At 44.1% G+C, this 15,280-nt stretch overlaps 5 protein-coding genes across 5 annotated transcripts; 2 read left to right on the top strand and 3 right to left on the bottom strand.

Moving 5' to 3' along the window:
* Positions 1-657: 657 nt before the first annotated feature.
* Bfra_000925 (putative ankyrin repeat protein) lies at positions 658-3,076 on the top strand (the record flags this gene model as incomplete). The annotated part of the gene is made up of 2 exons (XM_037331368.1): positions 658-962; positions 1,018-3,076. The coding sequence occupies 2 exons, from the start codon at positions 658-660 to the stop codon at positions 3,074-3,076; spliced, it is 2,364 nt and encodes a 787-aa protein (XP_037197701.1).
* A 1,002-nt stretch (positions 3,077-4,078) lies between these two features.
* Positions 4,079-4,861, bottom strand: Bfra_000924 (putative methyltransferase-like protein; the record flags this gene model as incomplete). Its single annotated transcript, XM_037331367.1, has 1 exon — positions 4,079-4,861. The coding sequence occupies one exon, from the start codon at positions 4,859-4,861 to the stop codon at positions 4,079-4,081; it is 783 nt and encodes a 260-aa protein (XP_037197700.1).
* Positions 4,862-6,729: 1,868 nt separating this feature from the next.
* Bfra_000923 (putative tyrosine-protein phosphatase cdc14 protein) lies at positions 6,730-8,715 on the bottom strand (the record flags this gene model as incomplete). Its single annotated transcript, XM_037331366.1, has 2 exons — positions 6,730-8,198; positions 8,256-8,715. 2 exons carry the CDS (start codon positions 8,713-8,715, stop codon positions 6,730-6,732), a joined length of 1,929 nt encoding a protein of 642 aa, XP_037197699.1.
* A 1,435-nt stretch (positions 8,716-10,150) lies between these two features.
* On the top strand, positions 10,151-10,549 carry Bfra_000922 (putative transcription factor pcc1 protein; the record flags this gene model as incomplete). Its single annotated transcript, XM_037331365.1, has 2 exons — positions 10,151-10,182; positions 10,249-10,549. 2 exons carry the CDS (start codon positions 10,151-10,153, stop codon positions 10,547-10,549), a joined length of 333 nt encoding a protein of 110 aa, XP_037197698.1.
* An 884-nt stretch (positions 10,550-11,433) lies between these two features.
* Positions 11,434-13,518, bottom strand: Bfra_000921 (putative phosphorus acquisition-controlling protein; the record flags this gene model as incomplete). Its single annotated transcript, XM_037331364.1, has 2 exons — positions 11,434-12,885; positions 12,976-13,518. 2 exons carry the CDS (start codon positions 13,516-13,518, stop codon positions 11,434-11,436), a joined length of 1,995 nt encoding a protein of 664 aa, XP_037197697.1.
* Between the last annotated feature and the right edge of the window lie 1,762 nt (positions 13,519-15,280).

Here is a 15,280-nt window from a genome sequence, read left to right as displayed (position 1 = left end):
CAGTGGCTGAATGAGCCTTAGCCAAGGCCAATGCCACTACAAGTTCACAATGCAAGCCCCCAGAAACAGATAAGCATCAGAACAGGATTGACATGCATGTCTATCACGCAGTGGTGCATTCGCAATATTTGGATATGCTCATCACCCCTCATCATCTTTCTCATTGTACTGCTGTTATCTCAGCATTCGTTCTCTATACTTCATTGGCATTTTGCTATCGCGAACGGTGTCAATTTCATTGTATGTAATTTAAAATTTCGAGTACATCCTATGTACTTTGTAATCACTGCCCAAGTTCGGGGAGGTTTGGATGGAATCCAAGTCCAGCCTTGTCACTCATAAGGCTTGGTGGCAATACTCCTCTCCTTCTGCGACTCAATGTTCATGGTAGGACTTTCAATCCAGCGTAAATTCTCTGGATAAGCCATTAGTTTATACGGGCAACTGGGAAATCTTTGGTGATACTTTCCATTCATGTATATTCCATGAGCTACTTGCGACTAGCTAGACCACTCTCTTTCAGAAGAAATTTGGCTAGCTTCTTTTCGAACATTGCGAACACGACTGGTACCGCAAATTTTGAGTTTCTTATGACAGTCTTGCGACCTTTTGATTTCTTTGTACTTCGGAGGGGTTCAAGGGACCCATTGAGTCAGCATGTCTACCCCCAATGCCGAACCGTCCGATATCTCACCAGAGGAGTGCGAGCGCTGTTTTGCCTTTTTACAAACCATTCACGGACAAGAGTTTCTGCAGGCATGTTACGAGGAACGCGAAGAGCGAAAACGAATCAGCAAACCAAACACTATTCACGGAAAACTCTTGAAACTCTCTGAGGTTCGGAAGCATCACGAATGGGAAGCACACAAACGCGATATCTTCTTCTACTACATGCGAAATTTTAGCTCTGCCGGTATATTACGAGAGATCACTGCCACAGGCTACCGGTTCTCAAGTCAATCGTAAGTACAATAATTGAGGTCTCACACGATGGTTGATTAATATATACTATAACAGACCTCGAACTTGTGATAATAGATTAGAGGCATGGGGCTATCCTCTTAATCCACAATCTAGACAGATATTTTTGAGTCGATTACGAGAGGAAGCAGCAGTTTGGGAGAGAAAAATTCAACTTGATCTTCAGAATGATTCCTCGGTAGTATCTGACCTACTGAATTTAGAAACAGTTGCTGTTCCCAGTCATATCCACCTCAATGTATTCAACACACCATTTGGATTTGGAGATTCTCCAACTCTTGGCACGACTAAAGGAAAGACAATAACCGATGTCATAGAACCACTTGATCACAAAGCGTCGAAATTCATTATGGCACAAGGCTCTACAATTCTGGACCATACTTTCCAATTGGATAGTGTTTCGCCGAGAAATTTTGACGAATTTACCAATGGGCAAATTCCAGTGGACACTAGCTTGCCTTCTTCGGCAAGTTCATTCATCTCACAGGAAGTCATTGGCTGGGCCGAAACCCAAAACAATAACGATATATCCCCCGAATATATCAACCCCAGCGTGTTAACTGCACCAATCTCGTCTGTCAAATCTGATACCGATTCTGGCTATTACTCGATGGAAGTGGTAGAGAAACTCTTAGGGTATCAAGACATAGATGATAATATACAAGAGGAACAAGAGCCCTCTGTTGATGGAGACTTTGACATGGTTGACCCTAGACCTAATAGTCCGGATCAAGCTTATTACCAACTCTTCGATGCTAACTCCATGATTCCATCGAATGAAATGAACTATCTTCTACGACAGAAGCTTGATTCTCCACGCCGATCATCTATACTACACACGATTCCTTGCAGGAATGATCACATGGATATTGCACTCGGCAAGAGAACTGTATGCGAATGTGGGGTTACTCAAGTCCATGCTGTTTGCCTCTGCATGATCGATTTACCTGACCATCAAATTCTCACAATACTAGGACATGTCTTCAACAAAGACGAGATTGATGGGGCAGGAAATACTTCACTCCACTACGTTGCAGCAGCTGGGCGAAAGGATGTCCTTGAATACATGATTGCGTCAGGCATTGACCCTAGACAATTAAACACTATTGGCCAGAGCTTCTTACATGTTTTGGACGCCAGCCGTTTTAGTGATGATTTGATTAACTTCCTTGAGATGTTCAAGGATAGCGGTTTACTGGAGCAACGTGATCATAATGGTCGAACAGTGCTGCATGGTCTTCTTCGAAATCCAATACTGCCTCATGTGTATCATGACCTAGTAGATTTCTACGGACCCGAAAGAGTTATACAATTCTCGCTTCGGGACAATCAAGGTCTGACAGCAGCACAGCATATACGAAACGTTGCTCAAGCTCAAAATCCTTATGCATCATATGGCCACGTCGGCTATGCTCAAGCTATAGTAGTCTACGAAAATATCGCCAATCGATTCATTACACAGACTGAAATCCCTGGTAACTCTATTGAGGAGACACAAAACCGTATTGCGGTTCTTAGAAATTCCAACCCCAACGTGGCGGATTCTGTTCCGAACACCGAAGATAGTACGGGTAGTAATGCTCTCCATTGCTTGGTCCTACCACCTAGAACTTGTACACTGGAAGATACCGAAAGAACCCTCGATAAGCTAAAGCAATACATATTTTTCGGAGCCGACATCAATCATTATGATCAGGCCGGTAGAACACCACTTCTCGCAGCCATCATCGAATCTACATCTCCCACAAATGAATCCGCCACCAAAGCAATTGTCGAATTACTTTGCCAGAGGGGTGCTAATGTCTATCAGAAGGATCGAGATGGTCACACTGCATTATACCACGCGATACGCAAAGGTTATTGTGACTGTGTTGCCATTCTACTTCAGCACGGAGCCCATGTGAATTGCAGAGCACCAAATGGACGCAGTTATCGAACGGCTGCACAGGATTATTTACAGGAACATCTATCGGCAAATGACCAGGAAGGGTTTGATAAATTACAAAAACGACTGGCTGTTGTATCGGCCTTGGTCGCTTATAGGGCTGTATTGGAGCCAACGCTGCTCCAGGCCTGGGGTGTTGATGCGACGTGAGAGTAATCGAGGGAAGAGATACATTGTTATCGTGATTCCATTGACTGTGAGACTATGATATGGTGACAGGTTAATCAAGCGAATCGGTGGATTTTGGGTTGAGAAGCCTTTCAATCGTCTCCTTCCATACGGCTATCTTGTTCTCATCTCAAATTGTCCACAGTCTCTCAAACATTAACTGACGCACACTCGATTATCCACGTCCAACATCGCCAAATGAAACCCATGAAGCAAACAAAATTTAGGTGGAGCTGCTAGAATTCCAAGTTTGGATTCACATCCTCTAAATTTCGCGATAACAATTCTCACTCAATGACACACTTTTTAACAAGTCATAACACCTTCAAAATCCATGAGACATACCATAGAGCTTGAATATATAAGCCAATAAAGGAGTCAGAGAAAATAAAGAGTTCTCCGTGCCACTAGGCTCGCCGAAGAAAAGATAATGGAGATGGATTGAGGAATTGGTATATAAGAGGTAACGAAGCGAAAGATGGAGTAATTCATTGTCTGAAGATATCTTCAGCAAACTCGTCTGGTAATATGATATATTATATATATCATAGATAGTGAGCCAGCTGGATTAATGGTTTGGTCAGGAAAGAAACACTTATGCGTTGGTTTATTTATCGACTGCCCCTTAGAAGATAGCTCTACTGGTTGCGGTTTCACCTATTGGAATTTCATACTATTCAACGTGGGTGACCACTAATTTAATGTATATTCAAGTACAAATCTAAAGTTCTTTGGGGTGTAGTGGATCGCATAAGACGAATTCAATTGACGGTTTTAAAATAATAGAATAAGAGGAATTGTATTTATCAACTCATACTATAAAACAAAAGTTCCTCGTGTCATTGAGCTAAAATTTTCTCAGCAAATCCATAAGTGGCACTCGCTTCCTTACTCCAATTTCTCTACTTCACCCAGCCGTTATCCAGACCTCTAATCCTCCCAGTCCTCCCATAATAAACCACCCAATCTTGAAACCTAGTTCTCTTATTCTCCAGATCTCGAAGCAACAAAGCATTTAAAATGCGGCATTTCCAAAAATTCCTCAAAATCCAACCCCTCCACCAAAGGATCAACAAACTCCAACCACTTCAGGCCCTCCATCCCCGCTTCCCTAGCACAATCTTCATACAACTCCCTCTCCCATATATACGCCTCAAAGACCAGTGGATTCTCCTTCTCCCCATCCTTCCCATGAACCGAGATCTGAACCTTTGCGCCCCCATCCACCCTACACAAGATATTCCTCGTAACGCCATGTCTCGACTCTCCCACATTCTTCGAACGCAAACTCTCGAAATTCGGCACAATCCCCACACACCTCCCACCAGGCACAAGAGACGCAAAAATATTGCGCCACATAGCCAAGAGTTCCCGTTTCTCAGACGCATAGTTCAGAAACCAAACTGCGAGCACGAGATGAAATTTCTCTTCTAGATTCTCTAATGGCTTGCTGCAATCTGCGACGTGGAAATGATATTTTAGGTGCTCGTTATCTGTACCCAAGTCTCCTCCTCCGCATTGAACACGTGCGGATTCTATCATCGCTGGGGAGATATCGATACCCACTACACGTTCAGCGCCCCATTCCAAGAGCTTTTGAGTGTAGTACCCGGCTCCGCAAGCGAGGTCAAGAATGCGGAGACCGGTGATATTTCCAATGTGTGTCTGGATGGCTGCTAGCTCAAAAGAAGACCCTTGCTGGTTTTTGATAGCAGCGTAGCGAGAGCCGATGGCATCATATTGGGATGTAGATGGAGTGGATGACATATCTGAGGAACAGGAAGATTTCGTGCTTTGAGATTGGAACTTGTTGACTGGAGGATATGGAGAAAAACAAGAGAGAAGTAATCGTCAATATGCGGTGTAACAATGCTTGATGTCTCAGATGCGAAATCGATATAAAATCGTAGAATGAGACAGAGCAAGCCAGACGTCGAAGAAACAAACAAATACCAAAGAAGATGAACAAAAACCTGTCTGATAACAAGTTAATAAATTCATACCCAGAGAAGGATAAATTAAAAAAGAGAGGTTCAGAAGCTCTCTCCAAGCTCCAGCTCCTAGAAGGATTTGATCGCACTAGCTGTCCGACCTGCATACTCTCAAACGCAATCACGTGGAGTGGCTTCATTCCAAGGTATTTACAGTCGCGCAACATGAAACATGAAACAATGCATGAGGTGTTTGGATGACATTGATAACAACCCCCCCTCGCACATCTATCTTACTTCAATACAATATACAGCACAACACAACACACAGAATACAAAACGCACCACACAAAGAAACAGCAGCACCTCACCTCACATACAAATCCCAACACCCCAAAATTTAACTCCTAGCCACATCCACAACCCAAGATAATACACATCATCACAGCATATCCCCCTCTCCCCTCACACTCCCCCTCCCCCCCCCAAATCCTCCGCCCCCTCTTCAACATCCTAATAACCCAACACCCTCCAACACCCTCCAACTCCCAAGTCTCTTCACCAGAAGCTCCACTCCATTTCAAGTAATACCTACAGTACAACGCAATAACACCTATCCATCCACCCATCCACCCACCCATTCAATTTCCTCCCTTCTCTCTCATCTCAACACACTATCAATTATTAACCATCAACTATTAATTATCATCATTCCAAAATATCGAATCGAAAGAACCACCTCCGCAGTTCACTCACCTCTTACCCACTCATCAAACTTCCAGATAATACCCTCCAACAATCCATCACTTTAGTTGACATCTCCTCGTTTCTGACAGACAACTAACCTGGAATGCTAACCAAGAAGCCAGTACGTCTACTTGGACTTATTGGGCAGTAATAGGAATTTCTTGACCTGAAACCAATAACTAATATACCAAGACATACAATATTCACAACAAAAGTTCTCAACAATCTGTCATCGATACATATCAAGTCGAGTCAAGACAAGCCACGCCAGATCATTTACCATCAACATCTCACGGTTTGCAAATTTAACACTCACCCACTTAATCACTCAATCATAGTTGTGTTCTTCATAATGATTGAATTTAATTCTACCATGTGTAGTACTAACGTACGTATGTATGTTATATAGCAAGTAGCCCAGGCTACTTACATATAATCAGGCATAGACAGAACCATACCATTCTCAACTCTCATGATCTCGTAATAGCTTTGTAAAAAGAACAAACAACCAATCAAGACAGCTAATAGACAAATGCCACTCCATACCCCAAACCCAGACCCAACCCTAAAGCAAGAGATTTCTAGAAAAGCCACCCTTTCCCCACCGGCTCCCACGTTACCCCTCACCACGCGCCACTTTCAATATACCCATCCAACCCATAGTCACCCTCGCCATTAAAGTCCAAGATAGACGTGGGAAAAGGTGAACAAAATCCCGAATATAACTCCATCCAATAGACAAAAAAAGCAGTTGTAAATGCCAAAAAGAGACCAAACAAGCCTGACACTATGCTCAACATCTGCACTAGCAAATGACAAAGTTTAATTTGATAACGCCACACACCCTTTCCGCATTGGTTTCATATATGCTGCAACGACAACATAGACGCCAGAATTCTAAAATGCATGCCGAAGGTACTATACAGTACAGGAATTGATTTTGAAATCGTGAATCATTTACAAGCCGGAGACTTTGCGAGTGCTGACACTGCCAACTCTCCCACTAGTTTTGCGAACTGCCCCAGAAGTTTCTTTATTCCGGAGACTGTCACCACTACGCTTAGGGCTGCCGCGAACCTTTCCAAGTGAGCCACTGCCGGATTTGACGGTGGATGGTGTCTTAGGTCTAGCTCCGACACCAATGTTCTCAACGTCGTAGCTACTGTCATCGATGGATGTGTAGATTGTTGTGGTGGTCTGACTTATAGATCTCCCTGACCTCTCGCTTCGGGCTGGAGATCTAGATGATTTACGGGTACGCATGCGGAGTTGCCATTCCTCTTCAGATTCATTGGTATCAGTTGATGACCGATGAATTGAGATGACTTCCGTTTCACGATGTGCGCTATCGTCTTCGGAGTACGCCGAAGCATGACGCCCATATGGGTGGTGTCGATCAGCTCTGCCTGTCTTTCTCGGTTGACCTGGAGTTGGTGCCGGCAAGTAATCCTCCTGAGCTCCAATGCTATGACTTCTCTCGTTGTCTACTTCACCAAGTGGGGTTCTTTGGTTGCCATTTGGAGGAGTGACGACTTGACTCTTAGTTGTGAAATGTCCCTTTCTTGGGGTGACTGGAGCCATATTGGCGAGCTTCTCCTTCATTCTGATCTCAAATTGCTCTTCAATCCACCACTCTCGGAAAGTTCCTTGGTTAAGATGAAGCCAGTGCTGTTGAGGACCAACGACCATTCCGGGTCTCATGAAGCGCATATACGCAATGATCTCGTTGGCAGTGAATCCATATCGGTAGATTAAATATGCTCCAATCAAACATCCAGTTCGTCCAAGTCCAGCTTTGCAATGCACAGCAATACCTCTCTTCTGAACAGTAATCATCTCATGTGCTAAAGTAATGAACTTTCGGACAACACTAAGTGGTGGACACGTGCCATCATCAAAGATCATGTCCAAATGTTCAATACCCAGCGCCGTGAAAAATGATGGAGAGTATAATTCCGAGTTCAAACGAACCACTAAGCCAATGTTTCGTGATGTGAAATGCTTCAAAACATTTTTGAAAGGTGTGGGTAAGGTTGGGTGGGTATCCACGTCTTCCAAAGTTGTTGGCAAACTCGCATACAGTGGAGAAGAAGGAAGTATTGGTTGCACCGGGTGATGCTGTGGGGAAGCAAATGCAAGGAAATCGGGGGTCAACCAATTGAAATCACCCTGGTCCACGCGCTCATATCTTTCATACTCCTCGAGATCGAATTGCGGCAAAGCGCAGAACCCTTGTTCCTTTGCGCGCCAGACACCATACACAACGTCTTGAACTGTAATGCCATAATCTGCTTGACTGTATCCTGCATCGCGGAAAGGCATCAAAGGTGGGTCTGCTTGAGCGATTGGCGCAAGCGCGAGATGTGGTGCCCATGATTGGATCAAGACCATATACGTGGCTAGGAGACATGCAGCGTTGGCTCGACCTAAGTCACTCGATTAGTTTTTTTCAACCAGCAAACTTTTATGAAACAGTAGCTTACTACGCGCATCCGCTTTACTCCAGAACACGACAGGTTTGTTCTTATTTTCTGGGGCACCAAGGATGTCGTGGAATTGAACCGCGAACCTGTAGAGATGTCCAATGTGTAATGGTCCGAAGTCATGGTGAAAGGCATTGTAAAGGAGGGTGTCGTCAACGGAGAAATAATGAGGTGGTTCTCTCTTGTCGGAAACGACTGAAGGTCCATCTGCAGCTCTTGCTGACCGCTTTGTCGGGGATCGTCGAGAGCTCTGTTGCTCAGGGTACGGGAAGAGAGTATCGGGTGAGGGAGGTGTAGTGTAAGATGCCAAATACAATCGGTCTGTGTATGTTAGCCAGTGAAACGGCCTATCCTCTTCTCGAGGGTCTTTTGGACCCTTCTTTGCGCTGGCGCCAGTATATTTATCATTGGGTAGTAATGTTGCCCACTCGAGCATAGAATTATAGTCCATTGGATGCATGATATCAATAATATAATGATACTGGGCCGAAGATGTTCAATGGATCGAGTCGCGCAGTGAATGATGTTTTGATGATATTGTAAATAGAGTAACATACCTGGGATGTACTCGATGATTTGCCCGTACTTCAATTGAGAGGAAGGAGGCATCGTGGAATAAGGCACACAAAGGCACCAAGCTATTCTGGCAGTCGCGAAGCTCGAGTGTGTAAATATGGAGTAATGGAAGGTATATTGGTATCGTAGGCAAGTGCGATAGTTGTGGTGAATACTCGAGGTCAAGATGGTGAGATGGTACCTGGTACGATAGGCGCAAAGTTTATATTGTTATTGTTGACTTCCCAAATAACAACAAGTAAACACACTCCTGCGCAAGAGCTGATGTGTATAAGATTTTTAACGGCGACAGGACAAATAAAAGATATCTTTCCTTTTCATAAAAAAAGACGAATGCAATCAGAAATCTCAATGACAATGCAAAGGGAAAAGTTTAAGTAGAAGAAGGATTTCCAAAATTATTGTTAGGAATTCTCATGGATTTGTATGTATGGTGAATGTTAATGATCAATAACAATTTACTAGTCTGTTTATAGTAATTATTCTGACCCGGCAACGAGAATTGACCAGCAACATGAAGCAGGGTTGGAGGTCAAGATTCCAAACAACTTGTACATAAGTATTTGTTTATTATATGGCTGGCGAATATGGATTGCTTGCCAGGTATATCGTCGATTTCTTTTCTTTATGAGGTTTGTTATTGTATTCTATCTGATCTAGCACCGCGTTCTACTACCTACCTACCTACCTCTCTAGATATCTCTCTCACATAGACAGCATCAACAGTTGAAGAATCTATTTGTCTCAAGCCCTTCTCAGCAAAATCAGATAGGCGTTTTTGCTTTCCCCTTCATTTTCTTCTTCATTACTTATCAAGGAAACTTCACTCTCTGCAAACCAACCTCCCCTCCAAACTTTTAGACACCCCTGCGATTCCTCATCCCTCTTTTTCCTATCCCGTCCCCATCACCGCCAAAACACATCATCCAAAAATAACCGGGTCTATTCTCAAAAATCAAAACAAATTCCTCCGCATATTTTGATTTCCTTGAAATTACCCAACAGTATATCTCAGTATCTCCAATTGAACATTTCGAACACCTCAAATCCTAAGAATGATGGATAGATTTGATATTGATATTGATTTTCAAGTGTTCTACAGAGAATAGCTCAATAATCATGTTACTCGGTTACTGCTTGAAATTGATAAACTAATCCTTGCGCTTAAATCTCCATTCCCCTCCAAATTAATAACCAATGCTATGCGCAGCACTTTTTGACCCCCCCATTCATACACAGTCGACAATATACAATCCACCAATTTCACCTCAAATCTCAAATCTCAAATCTCAAACATAAAACATCAAACATTAACAACAATGGCCACCGAACTAGAATTTCCCTGTACACTGTAAGACACTTCCCCCATCCAATCTCCCCCCTCAAACCCCATAACCCTAACCCCTCCCCCAAACAGTACCCTCGATATCCCCCTCCCCACCCCACGCCTCGCATCCGCCGCCCTCTCAGCCCTCTCCGTCGACGCCGAGCTCTCTCCCCTCGTCCGTCGCACCTTCTCCCTCGTCTCCCCCTCTCCAGACTCCTCCTCCGCACCCAAATCCATTCTCCGCACCTCCTACCGCGCAACCACAAACCGCATGTTGCGCGTGGCCGTCAACGGTTTCATGGAGAGTGTATCTGTCGTCTTGGGCGTTATGGAGGAATTAGACGTTGATGTTCTTGAGAGTGGGGAGTCCAAGGCACAAGTTGATTCTTGATGGGTCATGAGATAAATCGCATACACAGATACCTCAGAACCCTTCTCTTCATGACTTGGTAGTTCCCAGATGATTTTTCAGGAAGACAAGATGCAGAGTGACAAAGGGGGAAGGAAATTGAAGAATGGAGAGAAGAAGAGGGGAAAAAGTCGATATATCATTTGGTGGCTTGAAAATCGCATGTCAAGCGCCTAATACACACGCACCCGATATTCATACATCGATCTGTTCCACGACAGGACGGATTCGATGCAGCTATTTACGACGATGTGTTTTTGTCAAGGGTGTACACTCAAAACCATTGGGGATAGTGCATCATGTGGATCATAAGTTAATACATACGTCTATACATACATGCTCGAGAGATATCGAAGCAGGTGCTGCTACCACTCTCATGCCATATATAGCAAAATAAAGTTTCAACAAAGCAGCAAAATACTATGACTGTGTTCAAGAAAATACCTTTGTTCTATAAAAATTAAATACATATCTACAATTACCCATCACTCACTCCACCACCCATTATCACAACCGCACAGCCGAGAATACAATACAGGTAACTGTCATCTAGCGTCTGATTGTGTTGATGTGTATCAAATGCATCATATATATAAAAACGCTAAGTGATAGACCCATATCACGTAGCTTTCCCACCGATTTCCCTCAATATTGTTGTCTCGCAATTAAACTTTTATGTACCTCCCAGACCCAGTCATTCCCAGAAGAAATCTCGACACCTAGAATGCCCTGGAACGTATTCAGCCGTGAAATCAGAAGCTTCGTATCCAGGTATCAATAACTCCGTTCAAAAATCCATGAACCCGTAATTTTGCCTCCCAGAATAAAAGAAATGCCACTGAGAAAGAAGCACTCCAAACCCATTATTATAAAATTTCTTTCTCTACAAGTTTCTGTTCCGCTTCCTCTGCTCTTTTATTGGCTTCGGCCAGAACTTTTTCCAAGTGACTGATGTATTCAATGGCGACTTCGACTGTAGCGGCTTTACTATTTGCACTCTGTCCACCCTTGGAACTTGCGGACTCGTTCTCCCCACCATCACCACTTCCACTCTTGTCTCCCGTAGCATCTTTGGGTTTTCCTCGGGGGTAATATTCGGATGGTATCATATCATGTAATGTTGTAAGTGCTAAATTGATCCGGTTTCGTCTTCCTTGTTCGGCGAGTTTATGAGAAGTGCGTTTCGATGTTAAATTAGTGGATAGTTCCGAAGGATACGAAACGCCAGGAAGATGAGTTCCTTCAAGTATGTTTTGGTAGTTTGACTTCGACGCAAGTAGCAGGGAAGCAGTGGCGTCGTCGTGCATGGATGAACCACCAGGGAGTAATGGTTTAATGCTAGGGGATATCCTAGGAAGAAGAGCCGGTGAAGCAAGAACGGAATTGCTTGCCCTCTTCTTAGCACCTCGTGCTAGCATTTGTGGCGTCTTGCGTGTGGCACTATTTATGGCATCTATCTGAGGACTCTGGCTGGACGATGATGCTGCTTCGGGAAGTGCAACTACTGGCGACGACAGAGGTTTGAATCCAGGAGTTTTGGATCCTGTTGAGCTCAAAGTTGGTGTCATTTGTCCATCGGATTGTGTATCGATACGAGACAATGTAGGTTTTATAGTAGTATTGGCAGCTTCTGGCAATGCGAACCCGTCCAAAACAGGATCATCGAGTTCCATTTCCTGGCTCAGTCCCGACTCAATAGCAGTAGGCGATTTTGTGATTCTCATCAGCGAAGCTGGCGTAGCTGGTGATCCAAGGGGAATCCACTTATTCTTGGCATTGTCCTTTTGTGCTACGACATAGGGTGATCTCCCAGCCGAGCTCGGTAACGGTGGAGGCGCCATATCCGATAGGTGCTCAGGAGATATAGAGCCATTTTCAGAATGGTCGGTGCTTGCTGCTGAGTTCGTTGATCCAGTTCCTTTAGAATGAGACATTTGCGAACTCAATGGCTCAATAATTTCTCCTAGCGCCTGAGCACTCATACTTAAGCTTTTCCTACCTCGACTTGGCTTGACAATTGGCGATTGCCGAACTACACGAGTGTTCACCCGAGGCTTTGGTGCAACAGACTTTCGGGTAGGCTTCCGAGCCGGAATTATAGAGCTCACTGGCGCAGAATGTGAATCACCATTCATGTCAATTGGGGAATCATTTGACCCCGAATGACGATGGTCGAACATGACTTGATGGTCATTTTGGGCGTGTAAAGCTGGGGAGCTCAAGGGACTAAAATAAGCTCCGGGGACAGTGTAATCGGGGATATTAAATTGAGTTTCTAGGGGAGTAACAGCTGGTGACACGAGCGGAGTAAATGCCATCTAACCAGTTTTATTAGTATTTCATTCTTGTACTGATTGAGTTGTGAAACCGTTAAATAAGAACGCGAAAGTATAATCGTTTTGACTAACCTCTTGCTCTCTCAGACGATAGGGCTCATATACAGATGGCGGGTGCTCTGCTGGAGTATAGAAATGTTGATTGACACCATGCATTTCCATACTATTAGGTGTGGGTGGAATCATTCTACTCTGGGCATAAAAGTTCCGCTGTTGTTCCTGCGATTGCCGTAGCTGATGCTCACGCTTCTGCTGTTGCAGATATTGGATTTGCGCATCCAGGTCTGTCAAACTCTCTGTAGAAGTATGTGGTTGTACGATAGGAGTTCCGAGTATGGCCGGATGGGTCGAAGTCGTAGTCATCGAGGGCATATGTTCTTGCATCGTTCCATCATGCCCCATATGATGATTGCCACTCATCCCCGTATTCATTGAACTCATCCCATCTTGATGTAACATCTGTTGACTTTGCGATTGTTGCTGATTGAAATTGAAATCGAACTGGAGGGTATCGGCCATGTTGTGCATGTTCAGGTCAAGGAATTGTTGAAAGTCATCTTGTGAAGGAACGGACAAAGTAGGATCCTGAGCATCCCAAACCCCAGAAGTGTCCATGATTGCGATTGTGATCAATCAATCAATCCCGCCAACTTTGTGCACGAATGCGTTGTGGTTGCACAATAAATGGTCGCAAACTGAGGGGTCCTGGTGAGAACGGTATATGCGCCGTGCGCGGACTATTGAAATTTGATCAGACGAGAGTGCGAGTTGTGTTGATCACCTATATCACTCCATCTGGGGAAATCTGTCGTAGTAATCAAGGTCGGAAAGTTCACAAGCAGGACTTGAGCTTCCGTTTCGACAGTGAGCAAGTTGGGGAACGGGGAATTGGTTGATGGCTAAAGGCTTTCTAGGCGCAATCGCTTTTCAGTGTAAATCTTCTCTCGAGTAATCAAAGAAATACAGGCGACAACAATGTGTATATTGTCTCACAATTCCGTGTTGGCCAAAAGAATATCGATCTCGACCTTGTAGAATGTACCGCCAAGTTCATTCGGTCGTCGTTGAAACCCCGTACTAATTAAGATGGATCGTTTCTTCCCACTTGGGGGGGCTCTTCTCGTTTTTTTTGGAAGTTCAACTAGCACCCACTTCTTATCGCACCAATACTTGGGGGAGCACAGGGAGTGACTTTGTTATTTATGTAATGAGACCGTGCGAACCGTCTTCCATTGGGCAGGTGGTTAAGTAAACGGATGCTTTAGATGTAGAAAAAACAAATATCAACATCAGAATATCAAAAAGTTATTTCTACTTCTTTCCAAACTTAATGATGGGCGAGCAGGGCAGGTCGTAGTCGTTTTGGATTTCTCTAATTGTTATAGGCGATACTACGGATCATTGTGGTGGAGGTGGGATATTACCGATTCGTGCTCGCAATACAATATAAAATCTGTTGCGTAGACATGTACATTGACTTTGGAAGGAATGTCACAAAACAACTCTCTCCATAGATTATCGTCTTCAACACCACGAGTATTGCAAATGGAGGCAAGCGCGGAAAGCAATCATCGGTTGACAATACACTCAACATCAGCTGAACCACTCACATCTTACTTTCCTCTTGAGACAAGGTGACTATGAATACAGAATAATAGCGTTGTGTGTGTGTGTGTGTGTGTGACCTTCTCAATCCTACCCCCCCACGCTCCACGTTTATGCTTGCTTGTGAAAAGTATAGAAGAGGGATTTCCCTTGGATCTCGACACGAAATAAACATTTCCGTCAACAATTCTTTATTCTTCTAGATGAGCAGTTAGATGCTGTATTGCAATCACAACAGGAACATATATCTATATCATTATGCCATGTGAAGTGTAACCCCCGATGGCTCGTTTCTTCTTGGCTGTGAAGACTCTGTACTATTCAAGACCATACATGGCCGAGAAGTCTGTGTAGATGTAAGTAATTAACCAATCAACCCTTCAACCCATCAACCCTCAACCCTTCAACAACCTTCACCAAACCATAAAGCATGTTTCGAGAGAATTTAAACAACCACCAATATCTATAAAGCTCTTCCAATCTTCAAGTCCCCTTCACCAAGAGACAAGTGGTTATGAATCTATTAAATCTATGCATTTCAATCCTCTAAGCGAGCCCCCCCCAATGCAGTGAACCATGTTCCACCTCCAATCATCAGACTCTCCTCGAAGTATTACTACGCCATCATATACCCTCCTTCCCACTCCACTGACTCTCATCATCCCACCACTCCCCAAGAAAGTTCGTACAGGATCCATGCACCAAGCCAACCGGAAGGGATTCTCTGCACCACGGTCATCCAAGGTATTGATGCATGCAAGTAAGATTCCAC

The sequence above is a fragment of the Botrytis fragariae genome (assembly GCF_013461495.1).
Source record: "Botrytis fragariae strain BVB16 chromosome Unknown tig00000001, whole genome shotgun sequence".
Classification (NCBI taxonomy): Eukaryota; Fungi; Ascomycota; class Leotiomycetes; order Helotiales; family Sclerotiniaceae; genus Botrytis; species Botrytis fragariae.
Note: the sequence above shows the minus strand (reverse complement) of the source record. Positions and strands in the feature narration are given on the sequence as shown.